Genomic DNA, 16,761 nt, shown 5'->3' on the forward strand with positions numbered 1-16,761 from the left:
GATAGCATTTCTTTTGTTCTTATTTTTCTATTGCAAAAGGCAACCAAATCTAATATCTAATAATATTATCTACTAATATTTTTAGTAATCCATGCATTGTTTTTTCATCTAACAGATTTCTTTTGTTTGTTTCTCAATGTGGGTTCAAAAATCTAATTTCTCATTTCAAAAAATTCAACGGGCATAGCTAATTCCTAATCTTCTTTACAAAAACATCTTCTCTTTAAAAAAACAAAAAAACAAAAAAATAAATTATAGAAAAAGTAAATCCTCCTAAAATCTCTCTCTACTATCTTTTAAACTTTACAATGCACCAAACGAAAATCTCTCTCAAACTTTTTGCTACCGATTTATTACCAATTTCCTAATAACAACGAATAAAATTTCCAACTTATTCAAAGTTGCAATTTAAAAAGAGAACTTATTAGAAGTTCCCATGCAATCTATACCCCTTATTTCTAGAATAAGCGGTATATCCCAAAATATATACTAGAATCCTCGCCCCTAGAAAATTGGGCTGTTTCTTTTTTTTTTGCTCGCTACCAGTCTAATCTAATTTAATATATCTACTCCTTAACATTTGGTATTCTATACTTACAAAAAAGGAATTTTAGAGCAAAACGTTCGGTATTCTACACCTACAAAAAAAAAAAATTCTGTCTTTAAAGTTGGATTTTAGCACATCTCTCCCCCAAATTATTCCTTTCTATTTGAAGTCATGTTGATATTGCCGGCAAAATTATTGGGGTTGTCACGATTTTAGCACATCTCCATAACCATCACGATTTCATCGAGATCATAATTTTTTCTTTGTTGCTCACGGGACTGCAACTAGTTTACAAAATAACACGTCATCCTCTACAGCTTCTTAATAAAAGCAAAACACTTTCAGTTTCAGTTACATTTTGATATTGGCACTGCCATGTTTTAATAATTGCACAAACTCTGCTTTATTTTTTCTTTTTTTAATTGACTTGTGAGAGTTTTTAGGAACTGTAATAACCACTGACAGAAGTTTAAATAATAAAAGACATGCAGAGTTAGTGCAATCATAAAAAGACGGTAGTGCAAATATCAGTGCCCAGAAAATAAAGAGAGATACATAACAAGTCTGTCCCATCCATAGAGAGAGAGAAAAAAATAACAACAATGGAGGTCCTCCAATCGCCTTCCCTCCGCATTTCTCCCCACCCACTCTCCCTCCGCAGAAAATCTCCGATCCGAATCCAACGGCCCAATTTCAATCGCCCAAACCACAAAAACCCTCCTTCAATCTCGGCCTCTGCTTCTGTTCCCAAAAGGGAAACAGATCCGAAGAAGAGAGTGGTAATCACCGGAATGGGTCTGGTTTCCGTTTTTGGAAACGATGTCGACACTTATTACGACCGTCTTCTTTCCGGAGAGAGCGGAATCGGACCCATTGATCGATTTGATGCCTCCAAATTCCCCACTAGATTCGGAGGTCAGATCCGTGGCTTCAAATCCGACGGTTATATTGACGGTAAGAACGATCGACGGCTCGATGATGTCCTCCGGTATTGTCTCGTCGCCGGCAAGAAGGCTTTGGAGAATTCCGGCCTCGGTGCCGGAAATCTCGATAAGGTATAATTGTAAATCTTGTTCTTTTTTTTGACATGTATTGTTTTTTTATTGAAGGAAAAATATTTATTGTGGATTAAATTTTCCTAAGAATATTTATTCATCTCCACGATTTAGAGGGAAATGATTTAGTTATGGCTTATTTAGAGGGATATTCCATCAAAATAAAATTTGAACTACTCTTGTTCAAGTTTTTTTTTTTTTTTTTTTTTCTTTAAGAAATTAGGGAGTTATTTTGTTAATGTGGTTTTGGTTTTGTTAATTGACTACATATGGTTCTGATTTTAGTTTTGGATTGTATCTATTGATGTCCATGTGAGTCCAAAATAGGCATGTAAGAAGGTATACTCTTGATCATGGTTTTAAATTTCGGCCAAAATCCAAAATTTCGGATTTCGGTGTGGACCGAAACCGAAATTTGGCGAAATTCCGAAATTTTGGATTTCGCCCTTTACCAAATTTCAGTAATTTCGGTCCGAAATTTCAATTTAATGGCATTTTATTTTTTAAAAAAAATTGTTAAAAAGTTTCGGTCCGAAATTTCGGAATTTCGGTCTGAAATTTTGAACTGAAATACCAAACTTCGGCCAGAAATTTTGGATTTCGGTGGGGTCCGAAATTGGTACCGAAACCGAAATTAAAACCTTGCTCTTTATGCAATTATTGTTAGTGATGCCATTATTGTTTTGTTGGATTACTTATTTTCTTTCACTATTTTTCTATGGATGGTTAATATGCAACTTCATTTGTCTATGTTTAATCCATCATTCATGTTCTATTGATTCTGATCTAGTTTGGATTTCTTGTCTTATCATAGCTCTTATGTGATGTTTGCAGATTGATAAAATACGAGCTGGTGTGCTTGTTGGAACAGGCATGGGTGGTCTTACGGTGTTTTCTGATGGTGTTCAAGCTCTTATAGAGAGAGGACATAGGAAAATCACTCCATTTTTCATTCCATATGCCATAACAAACATGGGATCTGCCTTGCTTGCAATTGAAATTGGTTTCATGGGCCCAAACTATTCAATATCAACTGCATGTGCTACCTCTAATTATTGCTTCTACGCTGCTGCTAATCATATCCGTCGAGGTGAGGCAGATCTAATGCTTGCTGGTGGAACTGAAGCCGCAATTATTCCCATTGGTTTAGGGGGTTTTGTTGCATGTAGAGCTTTATCACAGAGAAATGATGATCCCAAGACTGCTTCACGGCCATGGGATAAAGATCGAGATGGCTTTGTTATGGGTGAAGGTGCTGGGGTATTGGTACGTATAAAATGAGTTTGGGTGTTCATATGTTGTAGTATTGAAATTAAAATGGTCTAAATTTACTTCTTGGGTAGGTTTATGCTCATCGTACTTTTTCTTTGCCGTCTAAAGTTCTGGAATGATTGCCTCATAGCTGAGGGTTAACTCCAATGCCTCAAGGGCCACCTTTGAGCTAACAAGAATGAAGTGTAGCCAAGGGGCGTTGAAGTGTTAGTAACCAATCTAATCATTTAGTTGTCAATTTTGTTCCGTTTCAAATGTAACCTTTGAAAAATTCGTTTCGGAATGGATTTTAAAACACAACCCGAAACTAAACTTTCCATTCGGAGCTTCAATAATTTTGGTTTGTTTTGGTCTGATTTGGTGTTTCGGATTTTTCAGTGAGAACACCCAGTTCCAATCTAATTGATTAAAAAATACCAGAAAAATCTCACTTATAATAGTTTTTTTTTCTTCCATCTTTGCCCCTCAAATGTGGTTGGTTTATATCCGTCGAGGGGCTCTTAATGTAAGCTACCTTTCTTAATCGAATGAGAGGGTTGAAGTGTAAAAAGAAACCCTCTTTTTCATGCATTTTAGGTTCTCCAAGTTTCAAGAAACTATGATTTTCATAGTACAAAAGTTCGCTTATTATGTGCCCCCACACCCACCCACAAACCACACAACAAGCATTAGAGCATGGGGGCTTCGAGCCCATATTATTATCTTAGGGGGGTCATGGGAACGTACATGAGATAGAATTCGAGATATAAATATATTGCATTTTACACCTAGGGGTGACCTTACCTATTTTCGATTCTTTTTACTGTGTTTTGGAAAAAATTTATATTAATTAGGCTTATAAAGAGCCAATTTCATGGCTACATACATCTGGTGGATGATTTATGTATGAAAATATGTGTGTATTTGTTAAATTTAGTATATGTAGTGGTTTCTTATATTTTTCTAAATATTTTTTCAAGAGAGAAACAGAGCAATCTCTGGGACAGAATTGAGAACAAATACGACTTAAGCCTGGAGGCATTACATGGAGTTGTATGCAAGCAAGGTTTCTTAACGATGATAGTTGTGATGTTTTACCATTTTAGTTTTTTATAGTTGTAATATTTATATTTATTGAAATAAATCCGTTGAGTGTAACGTGATAAACTCGGAGCATACACAATGGAAATAGTAAACAAACCATAAGCCACTTAATGAAGACACGAGTTTATTGCATACATCCATGCGATAGAAACTATCTTCCACTATGAGCAACAAGCACAAGAGATTACAAAGAGATAGTCGCCAATCCCCTAACACAATCCTTACAAGCACAACTCTCACAACCTAGGAGATCAAATCGTTGCTATCATTACGCCCAAGAGAAAACCCCTAGTCGTCTCTCTTCTCCCCATGAAAAGCTCTCTTCTTTTGACTTTGCATTAATGTAACACAATACCTTATATATTTAAGTTAAAACGTAATCAACTCTCCTCTTTCTTTGTTTCCTATTCAAATAAGGAACCTCCCAAGAGAAAAAGAGACTCCTATTCAAACTAGCACGATCCCAATTGTCTCTAGTGGGAAACATGACGCAATCCCAATAATCTCCGCCTTGAATTGTTTGCTAACCACTTTGAAGATTTTTTGTTGCTGTCTCCACTTTTTTGCCGTCATCCCAAACATTCATGGGCCTGCAACTACTAGATATGCATACTCGAATCTTCCTGGTCATGCTTCCACCTGACTTGGTCAACATGGTCAATGCAGATGTGTAACTTGTTTTAAATCAACTCAGGTTGTCAACTTTGAAGAGGGATCTCGACCCATCTTATCCGCCAGCAAGAACTATCACCTGATCACTATCGTTTGCAACTTACAAACTCGTCTCTACACCAACTATGAAAGAGACTTTGTGCGCGAACTTGCCACTTCATTTTCAATTATCCATCTAGGTGTTAGGGACACTATTTGTCGTCGTCCTCTCCACCAGTATATGGTCATGCGTGATTTTCATGGCCCCACCAACAGTTGAATACCTGCAAGTGCAACTCCTGGAGTCCAACTCGCCCGTCGACGCTAGATTCTTTCACATCTTTGGGACATGCCACACCAAAGTACATATCACTCCATCAAGCATTATGTTCATAGCCGTAAATCCTGTGACATCGCAAGTCGACCCATCACATGAAGGCACAACATTTGCCCTTATCTTTGGTATTATATATTCTCGTCTAGAGCATACATGAACAGAGCAACTGAAATCTAGAATACAATCATCTTTAAAAGTGAATCTATCTATGGAGACGATGAGGACATCGCCAACTATCTCACTTTGCTCATCTATTATGACTAGTGACTACTGCTGCTATTGTTTGACTAATCAGCTTAATTTGAACATTTTCCGCATGATGTGACTATAACCCTTGCAATGATAATATTGCTCGTCGTTCCCACCAACTCTGGATCTAGACTTGCCATTTCTAGATTCCCAGTCAAACAACCTTCCTCTCTGATTCTCACTATGAACCATCAATACATGCTCTTGACCAACATCTCGATTAGACTTCCTGATGTGATCCTAGGCTCTATCAGGAATTTTACCGAACGATCGTGCTAGATGAACTTACCTAAGGCATTTAATTAAGGGTGACTCAAATTGAATTTTTATCGAACACTTGGAGGCGTAAAAATGAATGAACTCTATAAGGGACCTTAGCACTGAGCATTGATACCAAAATGATGTGAACCCTTGACGGCCAAGAGAAAGAGAGAGAATGGAAATAGATAATCAAGATCAAGAAAAGCGATCAAGATCAAGATGAAGAAGAATGATCAAGATCAAGAAAAAAAGAAAGATAGAGATAGAAAGGAGAGCGGTTTATAACCAAAAAGAAAAAAGGAGAGGGGTTTATAAACCCAACCGGGAAGGGTGAGACAAGTGATGGGCGAAAAGAGAAGGAGAAGATAAAGATGAGTTTAGAAATAGAAAATTGACCTAATATGAAGCATCACACTGCAAAAGGCGTAGCATCCATACGAGAGAGACTTCATATATTTTTTCATTCCATTGCATAGCATTCCTGAAAAGTGCCATGGGGCTACACACACACACACACACACACACACACACACACACACACACATATATATATATAAGGAAAATGATTGTGAGCTTGAAGCTCATATAGCTTATATGAGCTTGAGGGCCCAAACACATGGGTCCCACATTTTTTGTGGTAATCTAAACCATTCATTTGCAAGGCCCTATCATAGATAGGGTGTGTACCAAAAATCAGCTCCATTGGATCATCCTAACCCCTCCAAAAGCGGAGGGCAAAAATGGGCAGATTTGTGGCAAACAGTGTTTGTCCATTTTGCCCTCCACTTTTGGATGGGTTAGGATGATCCTATGGAGCTGTTTTTTTGTACACACCCTATCTATGTAAGGGCCTTTCAAATGAATGCTTTGGATCATCTTAACAATGTGGGCCCACATGTGTTTGGGCCCTCAAGCTCATATAAGCTATATGAGCTTCAAGCTCACAATCGTTTTCCTCTATATATATATATATATATATATATATATATATATATATATATATATATATATATTATAAAAGAAAATAAAGAGAACTAGAAAGTTCTAAAACCTTAAACAAAAACCTAAAACTTTGAACCAAAATACTCTCTAATGACCTAAAATTTTCGTAATATACATGCGGGCCTGATTTAAAACACCCATTGCTCAAAGAACATAAGTGATTTTGATAGGAAAAGACCAAGATACCTCTCCTATAACTTAAGGGACATGAAAATACCCAAAAGATAGTTAAAAAATAGAATATGGACCCTAGGATGGTCCCTATCACCAAGGTTTTAAATTTCGGTTTCGGAATGCGTTTCAGTCCTCACCGAAATTTCGAACGAAATCTATCAAAATCAAATAACGTAATATTTTATCCCATACAAAATTTCGGTAATTTGGGCCGAAATTTCGGGATAATATTAAATAATGAATAAAATCCAGATTTTTTTTTGGTGATATCCCTTAAATTTCAGCCCGAAATTTCTAGGAAAACGAAATTTCGATCGAAATTTCAAAATTTCGGGGTAACGCTTCGACTTCACCCAATTTCAATTTCGGTCTCAACCGAAACCCGAAATTTCAGTTTTCGGTCGAAATTTAAAACCTTGCCTATCACTTCCTCATCCCATATGATAGGAGCATCATCGTGACTTCTTCCAACTTTTTTTTTTAAAGTAACAATACTTCATTTCATAATCGAGGCAACATTACAAAAAGGGGACAAGATGTCCCCATTACAGTGATAACAAGAGCATGAATGCCACATATGCCCTTAAGATGGCAATTCCATAGATTGAGGGATAGAAGCAAGCACGTGAGGGAGGTCAACGCCCGTCTTTGCCAATTTGTCCGCCATTGCATTTGTGGATCTTCTCATATGAGTTAACCGTGGATGAAGAATACGAACTAGGTCCCGAATCTCTTCAAGAATATTGCGAAGTCACCACGGCCTGCAACACCGATTCGAAGCCCATGCAATAGTAATTGAAGAGTCGCCTTCCACAATAAGGGGCCCAGGTTGTGCTTGTCATACCATCGCATACCCAACTGTAAAGCAGACACTTCAGCTTCATTAGCGTCACAAGTCCTGGCGGGGTCCGAATAGGACATCATGACATGGCTATTTGCATCTCAAATTACTCTGCCGAATCCCACCTTCTCGGGATTACCGAGTGAGCTCCCATCAAAGGTCAATTTAAACCATCCCTCTAGTGGAGGGGCCCATGTCGGATTGATATGTGGCTGAGCTCTCTTCTCGTTAATCATTGATTGCCAATGTCGCAGAATGTCTCCAACTGAGTAGGGAATGCCACTCTTTGCTTTAGACCAAGAGATTATTTTCAATTTGATATCAAGGGCAATATGGTGCCAAGATCTTCCCTGGCCATTGAAAACGTTGTTATTCCTTTCCATCCATCTGTGAGTATGACCTTGTTAATTCTTCCAACTTTATTGAATCCTTCTCAAATAGTAGTATAGCCAACATATTGCCGTACTAATTATGAAGAGAAGTAATAAGGGTTTGTCTTCTTCTTATATGTTTTCATCAACTTGTGGAGCTGATCAACAAATCCACTGAACCATGGCATAGGTTCCAGAAAATTCCTGTGTTCCTGCATCTTGAGGTATCAGTTGGCCATGGTTTTTTATTTTTTTTCATGGATTTGATCCACAAATCCATTGAATGCTAACTTATATTTCTTAAGATTCTTATCTTCCATCATCTTGAGTCTGTTCCATAGTTACCAGATTCACCATCCGCCCTCCGATCCGCGATCCGGGGTCGCATGATCCCAAACGTGGTTCGCTAGCGACCCGGATCACAAAAAATGACGAACCGCGGCGACCCGCGAGAGAGAAAGAGAGAGATGCATATAGACTAAGAGAGATATGGAGAGAGAGCTACAAATTTTATATATTTTGGGATGAATTGGAACTAGAGCTTTATTTTTGAAAAAAATATGTAGGGCATAGATCAGGTTTTTTATTTTTTTATTAAATGGATGTAGTATGGACTATGGAAGGATATTCATATATTCCAACGGGAACTTTCTTTTTGAAAAAATATGTATGACATACATTAGTTTTTTATATTGTGTGTATTAAATGTATGTAGTGTGTACTATGGAATGACATCTTGTAAAAATATATGAAATTATATATATCTATACCCTCATCGTACCGCGTACCGGGCTACCATCGTACCCCGTTCCCATACCACAAACTAATCTAAAAACTCCTATTAACTTGACTTTTGCCTTCTCCCCATTTCCCATATAGAGTCCTTCCGGCCTCACTGATTCGCCTCCTGCTCTAAAATCCCTTGCTTCTTAAGCCACTCCTTATGGCGTTTACAGTCCTTTTTTTTATGACCAATCTTCATATCTGTCCTTTTCTGGTCCGGAATTCTGATTTGGCCCGCGTTCCAGGTAACATTGGTCCGTTCAACTTCTCCCATAATTTCAGTGCAAATTCTTCCTCCATTAAGTTAAACATAATGTTATTCTAAAGACACAGTCAAGTAGTGCTAATAACCCTCGATTCAATATCTTCCCACTCGCTTGGCTTTGCCCTTTTCATCTTGCCACTCTTTTCTTGTTATTGCCTTAGCAAGACCGTATTGATATCCTTCACTCTCTTTTGCCATAGAGTAAAATTATCTTTTTCACTAAATGTGTCAATCTCGAATTTTAGGGTTTGGCTACAATGAATTTTTTTTCACGATAAATCGTCTCAAATTTCTCTCCATCTCCCACTGCCCTACGCCTCTCACCACTTGGAGACACCGATTTATCATGAAAAAAAATTCTTGGCTGCCAGATATGGCCTTAAAGTTGAACCCTTTGCTGCTATTTCATATCAATTTTGGATCGTTCCACAAACTTTGAAAGCAAACGGTTCAATTTTGGTTTTGGTATTCCGATCAAAGCAATGACTGGCCGATCAGTCATGCCCAGCTCCGTTTGGTTGCCGGGTTTTTTTTTTCCTGGGATTTATGTGGGTAAAGGTAGGAGACAAAAGAGGGGACAAGCATTAATTAGAAAAAGATATTATGATGAGTGGAGAGAGAAGGTAGAGAGAGAAAGAGAGACCACCATTTTCAAGACAAGATTTTGCTGATGTCACCAAGAAAAAGCTGATGTGACCACTAAATATTCTCCCACATAAATCCTAGGAAAAAAAAAACCCAGCAACCAAACAGTAACCGATCGACTCTAGTCGTCTGGATGATACTCTCTATCACAGCAATCAGTTTCAAAATTCCAAGCAAGCTCTACTCGTTTTTTCTCCCAAACGATTCGAAGTTTCTTTGATCAATCCACATACCTCCAAAATCAATATTAAATCGCAAAGAAATTTGTAACAACTGTTAACCCATGAAGAAACTCCAAGAAACATCACCTGCCGCTAGATTCTCCGTCAAGCATTCAAAACTCTACCATACTTGATTGTTCTTTGTCGATAACCGCTCCAACCACGACTTTGATACCACTTTGTTGTAATAAATCCATTAGGCTTAACACGATCTACTCGAAGCATACACAATGGAGATAGTAAGCAAACTACAAGCCACACAATGGTGACACGAGTGTATGTGGTTCAACAAGTTTACCTACATCCACGGGATCTTCAACTATGCGCAACAAGCACGAGTGTTTACAAAGACAATTGCCAATCTCTTATCCTAATCCTTACACACTCATTGCTCACAACCCAGACGATCCATCCAGGACTATCGTCACGTCCTACAAATAACCCTCTCTCTCTCTCTCTCTCTCTCTCTCTCTCTCTCTCTCTCTCTGCATAAGATGTAACAATACCCAAACAACCCTATTCTTTGTTTCCTATTCAAATAAGGAAGCCCCCAATAGAAAAGAGACTCACAGTCAAACTGAGATGGGCCTCACTTGTTTGTTTTTTTTTTTTTGAATTGTAGGGCCTCACTTGTTTCTACTGGGAAATGAGACACTCCCAACAGTTTTCATCACAAGATTCCAATATTATATAGAATTTCAAATTGAAAACACGAATGATCATGGTGCCAAATTTTAATGAAACATGATTTAATTGATCTCTTCATATGTTGCGAATTTTTGTAATCAATTTTATATATTTGTTTTTACTATTGTGATTTCTTTTCTTATTTTTCGATACTTGATGAGCAGTGGTGCAAGGGAACTCTCTTCACATACCATTGCTTGGGCTAAGAAATTCAGTCTGGTACCTTGGTGTTCGGCTCACATTGTTAATAGGCTCCTTGATATTTGTAATGGGTATCCTTTTTCATTTTCTACATTTCTCATGAGGGGCTAACCAATACACTGATGCAGTAGCTAAGAGTGGTTTCATAGAGATACTCTTTTTGTGTAGCAATCTCTATCCGATATAATCCTATTGTATCTATTTTCTCTCGTCTTAATAAAATCCCTGATATCTTTTCAAAAATGAAAATAAAATAAAATAAAATACTTGACGATCAATGGTACCAAACTTTGATGAAACATGGTTTAGTTTGTTGGCTTGATTGTTACAAAAGTTTTGTAATTCGTTTGTTTGTATATTTTTTTTAATCTTTTCTCTCTGTGTTTTTTTATCTAAATTTGTCGTTTCAGCAATATACCTCTCACAACCTTTGGATGTTGACTAAACCACTTTGGGAAACTCTGCAAGGGATAAATAACCAAAGAGGTCTGTGGAAGGGGGTATTGTTTCTAATGTTTTGATGATGTTTGTGATAGGTGTTGGAGAGCTTGGAACATGCAATGAAACGCAATGCACCAATTATTGCTGAGTATTTGGGAGGTGCAGTTAATTGTGATGCTTATCATATGACAGATCCTAGAGCTGATGGACTTGGTGTTTCGACATGCATTGAAAGAAGTCTTGAAGATGCTGGAGTTGCACCTGAAGAGGTATTTTATTTGATGTGTTTTAGTCAATCTACTCACCTTGTCTCTAATCGGTTATCATCAGAACTGTTTAGAAACACCCTGTAAATTGTATACTCGCCCAAGTCAACTTGGTTCTTGCCCAGTAGGTCCAATCAAAAACTCATTTGACCGGCTCAAGTGAATGAAAAGTCAATTGTGCCACCAAATCGGCTCATTTTTATTCTGAGCAAGTTCTAGTTCAAGTATGATTTCTTAAACAACAATCATTTTTTTTCCAACATCATCATGATGGATATTTTGAACAACCTCAACCATAGACAGATTCACCCCCCTCTCTGCTAAGCCATCCGCAACCTCATTGGCCGATCTTCTTATATGTTGAATTTTGGGGCAAATTACACGAACCAAGTCCCTAATCTCAGTGGTGATGTCTTCAAGTTTCCAAGGTCCCCTACACTTATTGGAGGCCCAAGCTAAGGCTTTAAACAAGTCGCCTTCCGTTATAAAAATACCTAAATTATGATTCACATACCATCTTAGTGCGAACAAAAGGGAATTCGCTTCCGCTTCATTTTTATTTTTTTTTGAATGGTGAAAATTTTGCACCATTTCTCGATTTGTGCGTGTCATCCTTGCGCAGGGGCCATGCTAATCTTCTCTGTATCGTTCCACTTCATTAGCATCACAAAAGCCCGTTGGGCCCGAGAAAGACATCAATACAACACCATTAACATCACGAAACACACCTCCAATTCCAGCCCCACCCGGGTTGCCAATTGAGCTTCCATCAAAGTTTAGCTTGACCCATCCCGCCGGCGGTGCTTTCCACTTGGGTGTATTTTTTCTTTACTTCTCTTTTTCGTAACAACCGAGTACCAATTTCTGAAGATTTCCCCTAAAGCTGTCCCAACCTTTTCACTTGTCCAAGATATTAGAGCATGACTACATCTTTTAAATGTTACCCATCTTCTATTTCTTATGTTCTTACACCTAAATTGTGCACCATTTTTTTCTGTATAAGTTGAACCATAGCTTCAAAACTCCTCCGCGTCATTGTAGACTTCCCCGAGTCGACTCCTCTTTATCTTGGATGCGTTAATGTCCGAGTCTGCATTTTACCCTACAAAGTCAATCAAAACTCCTTTGACTCTACCAAATTATGACCGCGTCAACCGAGTGCTCGACTGCGCCGTGCCGTGTCGACTAGGATTTTCTTTGGCCACGTTTTGACCCGCATCCATGTTTTGAAACAGTGAGTTGAACGCCTTGTGCATTTCGTCTTTTTTCTTTTTTCTTTTCACCTTTTCTTCTATAATGTAATAGTAAAAAGGCAAGTGGTGATGCATGCATGTGAGAAGGGAGAGAGAGAGAGAGAGAGGGGGGGGGGGGGGGGACAAGGTGCTTGTAATATTGTCTGAGACGAACAACTCAGTTCCTTTTGATCTTCTGCCTTAAATACAAATAGAAAGCGAGAAATAGCTACCTGAATCCATGTGATTAATGGGTGAAGTCGCTTTGCCTGAGCTTTTGTCTACCAGCTTTGCTCATCTGTGCAATAGCTGCTAAAGATCCCACTGTATTTCCAGTCATTCTATTGTCAACTTTTCTTAACTTGCTTGCATCCTTTCTTATTATACTTATTGGTTGAGTTCCCCAAAGATGTGCTGCCTCCAACACGCACTAAACCTTGAAAATTACACACTGGTCCATCCCCATTTGTCACCCAGTTGATGTACAGAGGGAGCGAGAAGAAAGAGGGGCAAAGCAACATCTTTGTCTTTTCCTGCACATCTAATGCAGTTTCTTTCACATTCTAATGTAGTTCTTTACAAATTAAATAATAGCTCTTGCCATTCCAAAAAAAAAATAAAATTAAATAATGGCTCTTAACCGAGAAAAAAGGTGCAGGTGCAGTTATGCAGGCAACAAAGAAAAAAACAAATAGAAAAGGAGTGAAGCTCATATTGGATATAGAGATGCACCATAATATCTCTTGAGTTTAACAGGGTTTATAAGGTCACCATCAATTAGAACTGCCACTAGAATTTTTATACTGTTACTATATACTGGTACTGAAATTTGTAATGTTTGTTTCATTTCCAGGTTAACTACATAAATGCACATGCGACTTCCACTATTGCTGGTGACCTGGCTGAGATTAATGCCATAAAAAAGGTCTTCAAAAACACTTCGGAGATCAAAATCAATGCAACCAAGGTGAATTTGCAAATCCAAATGTTATAGTTTGTGATGGGACAATTTAGTTTTTTTTTACCTCTCTTTGACTTTCATGTCCATTCAGTCCATGATAGGGCACTGCCTCGGAGCAGCAGGAGGACTAGAAGCCATTGCCACCGTGAAAGCAATAAATACTGGCTGGCTGCATCCTACTATAAACCAATTTGTAAGCATACAAATCTTTCTTTCATTGTGAAACTTGCCAGCAACGACCCATGATATGAAAAAGAACATTTACAAAGGCTTTTTATTCGATCATTTGAGTTTGGGGAAAGGGGAATCTAAGAGTTTGCATAAGGAGCTTACCTATGCAGACTCCCCAAAAATACGGTACGGCCAACACCATAAGATGATGATCCAAACCGTCCATTTGGATTGCCACAGTGTAAGTAGGTGGGTCCCCAAAAATCATTTCCATAGGATGATCCTAACCCTATGATCTACAGAGATCTATAGAGGGACTGCACATTATGGAAACTTCTATAGATCAGAGGGTTGAGATCATCCTATGGAAATGATTTTTGGGGAACCACCTACTTACACTGTGGCAATCCAAATGGACGGTTTGGATCATCCTATGGTGTGGGGCTGTACCTTTTCAAAAAATATGGATTTACACGGCCACACATGATATAAAATCTCAAAAAGAGTAGTCATAAGAAATAGATAGATCAGAGGGTTAGGACCATCCTATGGACATGACTTTTAAGGCACAACCTAATTACGTTGTGGCGATCCAAATGAACGGTTTGGATCATCCTATGGTGTCGGCCGTACCGTATTTTTGGAGGGTTTGCATAGGTAAGCTCCCTATGCAAACTCTTAGATTCCCTTTTCCCTTCAGTTTTATGTAATTTGCACTTGTTTGTGGCATGTTCATGACACTGGATGTTGAACATGCATGCACACCATTTGGTATCTAGTTTGTTATTCTGCCTGTTTTTTGCATGAACTGCAGAATCCAGAGCCTTCGCTAGAGTTTGACACCGTGGCAAACAAAAAGCAACAGCATGAAGTGAATGTTGGTAAGATGCAGAACTTTATGAATTTTTGTTCTAGCTATTTGATGACCGGAAAACAGGGCTCGACTATTTGTTGTATTTTTTGCAGCTATTTCAAATTCTTTTGGGTTTGGAGGACACAACTCTGTGGTGGTCTTTTCTGCTTTCAAGCCTTGATAGATTGGTCTATATCTTTAGTTGCAGGTGTTGGTCCCCTCTTTCGAGATTGACACGCAGTTTTTCTTTTTCCTCCTTTGATTTTTTCGTGTTTTGTAAGTTCAATTGGTCAGGGAGCAGTTCTCATCAATGCTTTCTGAAATGCAGTTTTGTGCATGAGTGGTGGGAAACAATTTTTATGAGTGTAAGTTTTAGCTGAATAAGTTAATGAAGAGTTTACATTATATTAGGAAATCTAGTTTTTAGGAACCTAGGATGGTTGGGTGGATACTTTGTTTGCTTTTCGCCTTCCAGTTGATTCTGTCAGATGTTAAAAGAGATATTGTTGAAATATTTATCCCATTTCAATCATGAAACTTTTGATCCGTTGCTTGTGTCCAACTGTTGGTGAATTTGATTGTTCGGAATTCGGATTATGAAATGACAGGAAGGAAGAATTCTTACTATCTTTCAAGTAGCACCGTCTTTTGTTTCAGATATCAAAACCCTTAGAAACAGGGAAACGAATAGATACAACTAGTTGGGTATAGCCACTAGCATCATTGAGAAAATCATTTTCAAGAACACACTCAAGAACAGAGAATTCAACTTTGAAAAAAAAAAAAAAAAAACATAAGTCAAGATTTTCTGGTGGTTTCTCTTAAGAACTTCATAGCTTCGAAAGCTTCTCAGTTTCCCACAGTAAGTACACAAACACAAAATCCGCTTTCTGAGCAAGAAATGTTGTAATCCATTTTAGAATTAGAATACTACTGCTGTGATATGCTTCCATGTCTAATTCTAAATTCTGTTCATTTTAATCTGTTTATATACCAAATTGCATTGCTGTAGAATATACATGTTAATTTTGTTAGATGATTTTGATCTGTTTATATACCAAATTTACATTGCTATATAAGACTATAAGGGCCGTTTGGGTACATGGACTTTAGAATTCAGGTTTTTAGTTTGAAAACAGTGTGAAAGATGGTTCATGATCAAGCTGTTGTGTGCTGTTCTAGAAACCTTTACCTCATCCTGAGATTTCTAGAACCTGGTTTTCTTACTTACAATCCAAGAAACGCTGCCATAACAGCACACAGCAGCTTGATTGTTAACCCTCTTTTACACTGTTTTCAAACTAAAAACATGGATCCTAAAATCGGAATATCCAAACGGCCGGAAGATTTGGCTACAAGGAATGCTCAATTTTGTGCAAAAAAAGGGCTGAAAGGGTGCCCCTATTGGCTGCACATGACCAAATTGCAGCCAATAGGGACGGCCTTGAGTTTAGCATACCTCTTTGTCTATACATCGGGTTGGTCATTTAAACGGCAGCTATTAGAATTTTGGGTAGGGATTGTGGAAGAAAAACGAACAAGGAATCAGGGATGCAATCATAAACCAAAACAAAAGAAAATTAAATAATGGCAGCTAATATCCCCTTACGATATTTTGATAAGGGCACCACTCGCTCTGCTTTACACTTTGTCTGATATACTCACAGCCGTTAAATGCCGGTTAAAAACGACATTTTGCTAACTATGTTCTTGAAAATGCATTTTTTGCTTTAGAGCATTTTAAACTACTTATTAAGTGCGTGTTTGGCGTACCGTTGAACCACCGTTTGGGAGTGTTTGGGTGCGCAACCACCGTTTGAAAGGCCGTTTTGAACTCTCAAAATGGCGTTTTGCAAATGGAAGGGGGGAGGTCCGTTTGCAAAACGCCGTTTTGAACGGAGTTTTTGGGCCGTAGGTTTTTATGTGTTTGCCCTCACCAAAACCTATTTTTACACCTTGTTTTTTGCCCTAACCCCTCTTGCCCTCTCTCTGCAACTCTCCTAAAACAATGCCCTTTTTGGTCATTTTACCATTAAAACTCCGTTTTGGGGCATTTGCAACCAAACACATAATACCTCCGTTTGCCGTTTAAAACGCCATTTTGCAAAATGGCGTTTCAAACGCTACTTCAAACGGTACGCCAAACACACCCTAAATGCCTGCCTCCAAAAGTTATTTTTTTCTCCCAAAAT

General features: G+C 38.2%; 1 protein-coding gene and 1 non-coding gene across 2 annotated transcripts; one reads left to right on the plus strand and one right to left on the minus strand.

Moving 5' to 3' along the window:
* Positions 1-1,112: 1,112 nt before the first annotated feature.
* LOC143891602 (3-oxoacyl-[acyl-carrier-protein] synthase I, chloroplastic-like) lies at positions 1,113-15,115 on the plus strand. The gene is made up of 7 exons (XM_077396124.1): positions 1,113-1,602; positions 2,437-2,868; positions 11,182-11,355; positions 13,438-13,551; positions 13,637-13,738; positions 14,531-14,597; positions 14,683-15,115. The coding sequence occupies exons 1-7, from the start codon at positions 1,150-1,152 to the stop codon at positions 14,748-14,750; spliced, it is 1,410 nt and encodes a 469-aa protein (XP_077252239.1). The 5' UTR covers positions 1,113-1,149; the 3' UTR covers positions 14,751-15,115.
* Positions 11,929-12,034, minus strand: LOC143847702 (U6 spliceosomal RNA). The gene has a single exon (XR_013235218.1). It is a non-coding gene; the product is annotated as a U6 spliceosomal RNA (small nuclear RNA).
* Positions 15,116-16,761: the final 1,646 nt, after the last annotated feature.

This window comes from Tasmannia lanceolata, unplaced genomic scaffold (genome assembly GCF_043159265.1).
Source record: "Tasmannia lanceolata isolate RefF3 unplaced genomic scaffold, GAP_Taslan_0.1 ptg000015l, whole genome shotgun sequence".
Taxonomy (NCBI): domain Eukaryota; kingdom Viridiplantae; phylum Streptophyta; class Magnoliopsida; order Canellales; family Winteraceae; genus Tasmannia; species Tasmannia lanceolata.

What these genes read in the sequence shown, in the direction of transcription:
- LOC143891602 (XM_077396124.1), top strand. Translation starts at nt 1,150, where the DNA reads ATGGAGGTCCTCCAATCGCCTTCCCTCCGCATTTCTCCCCACCCACTC. An exon ending in GTGCCGGAAATCTCGATAAG is followed by an intron (nt 1,603 to 2,436) that starts GTATAATTGTAA and finishes TGATGTTTGCAG; the next exon opens with ATTGATAAAATACGAGCTGG. An exon ending in CTGGAGTTGCACCTGAAGAG is followed by an intron (nt 11,356 to 13,437) that starts GTATTTTATTTG and finishes TTTCATTTCCAG; the next exon opens with GTTAACTACATAAATGCACA.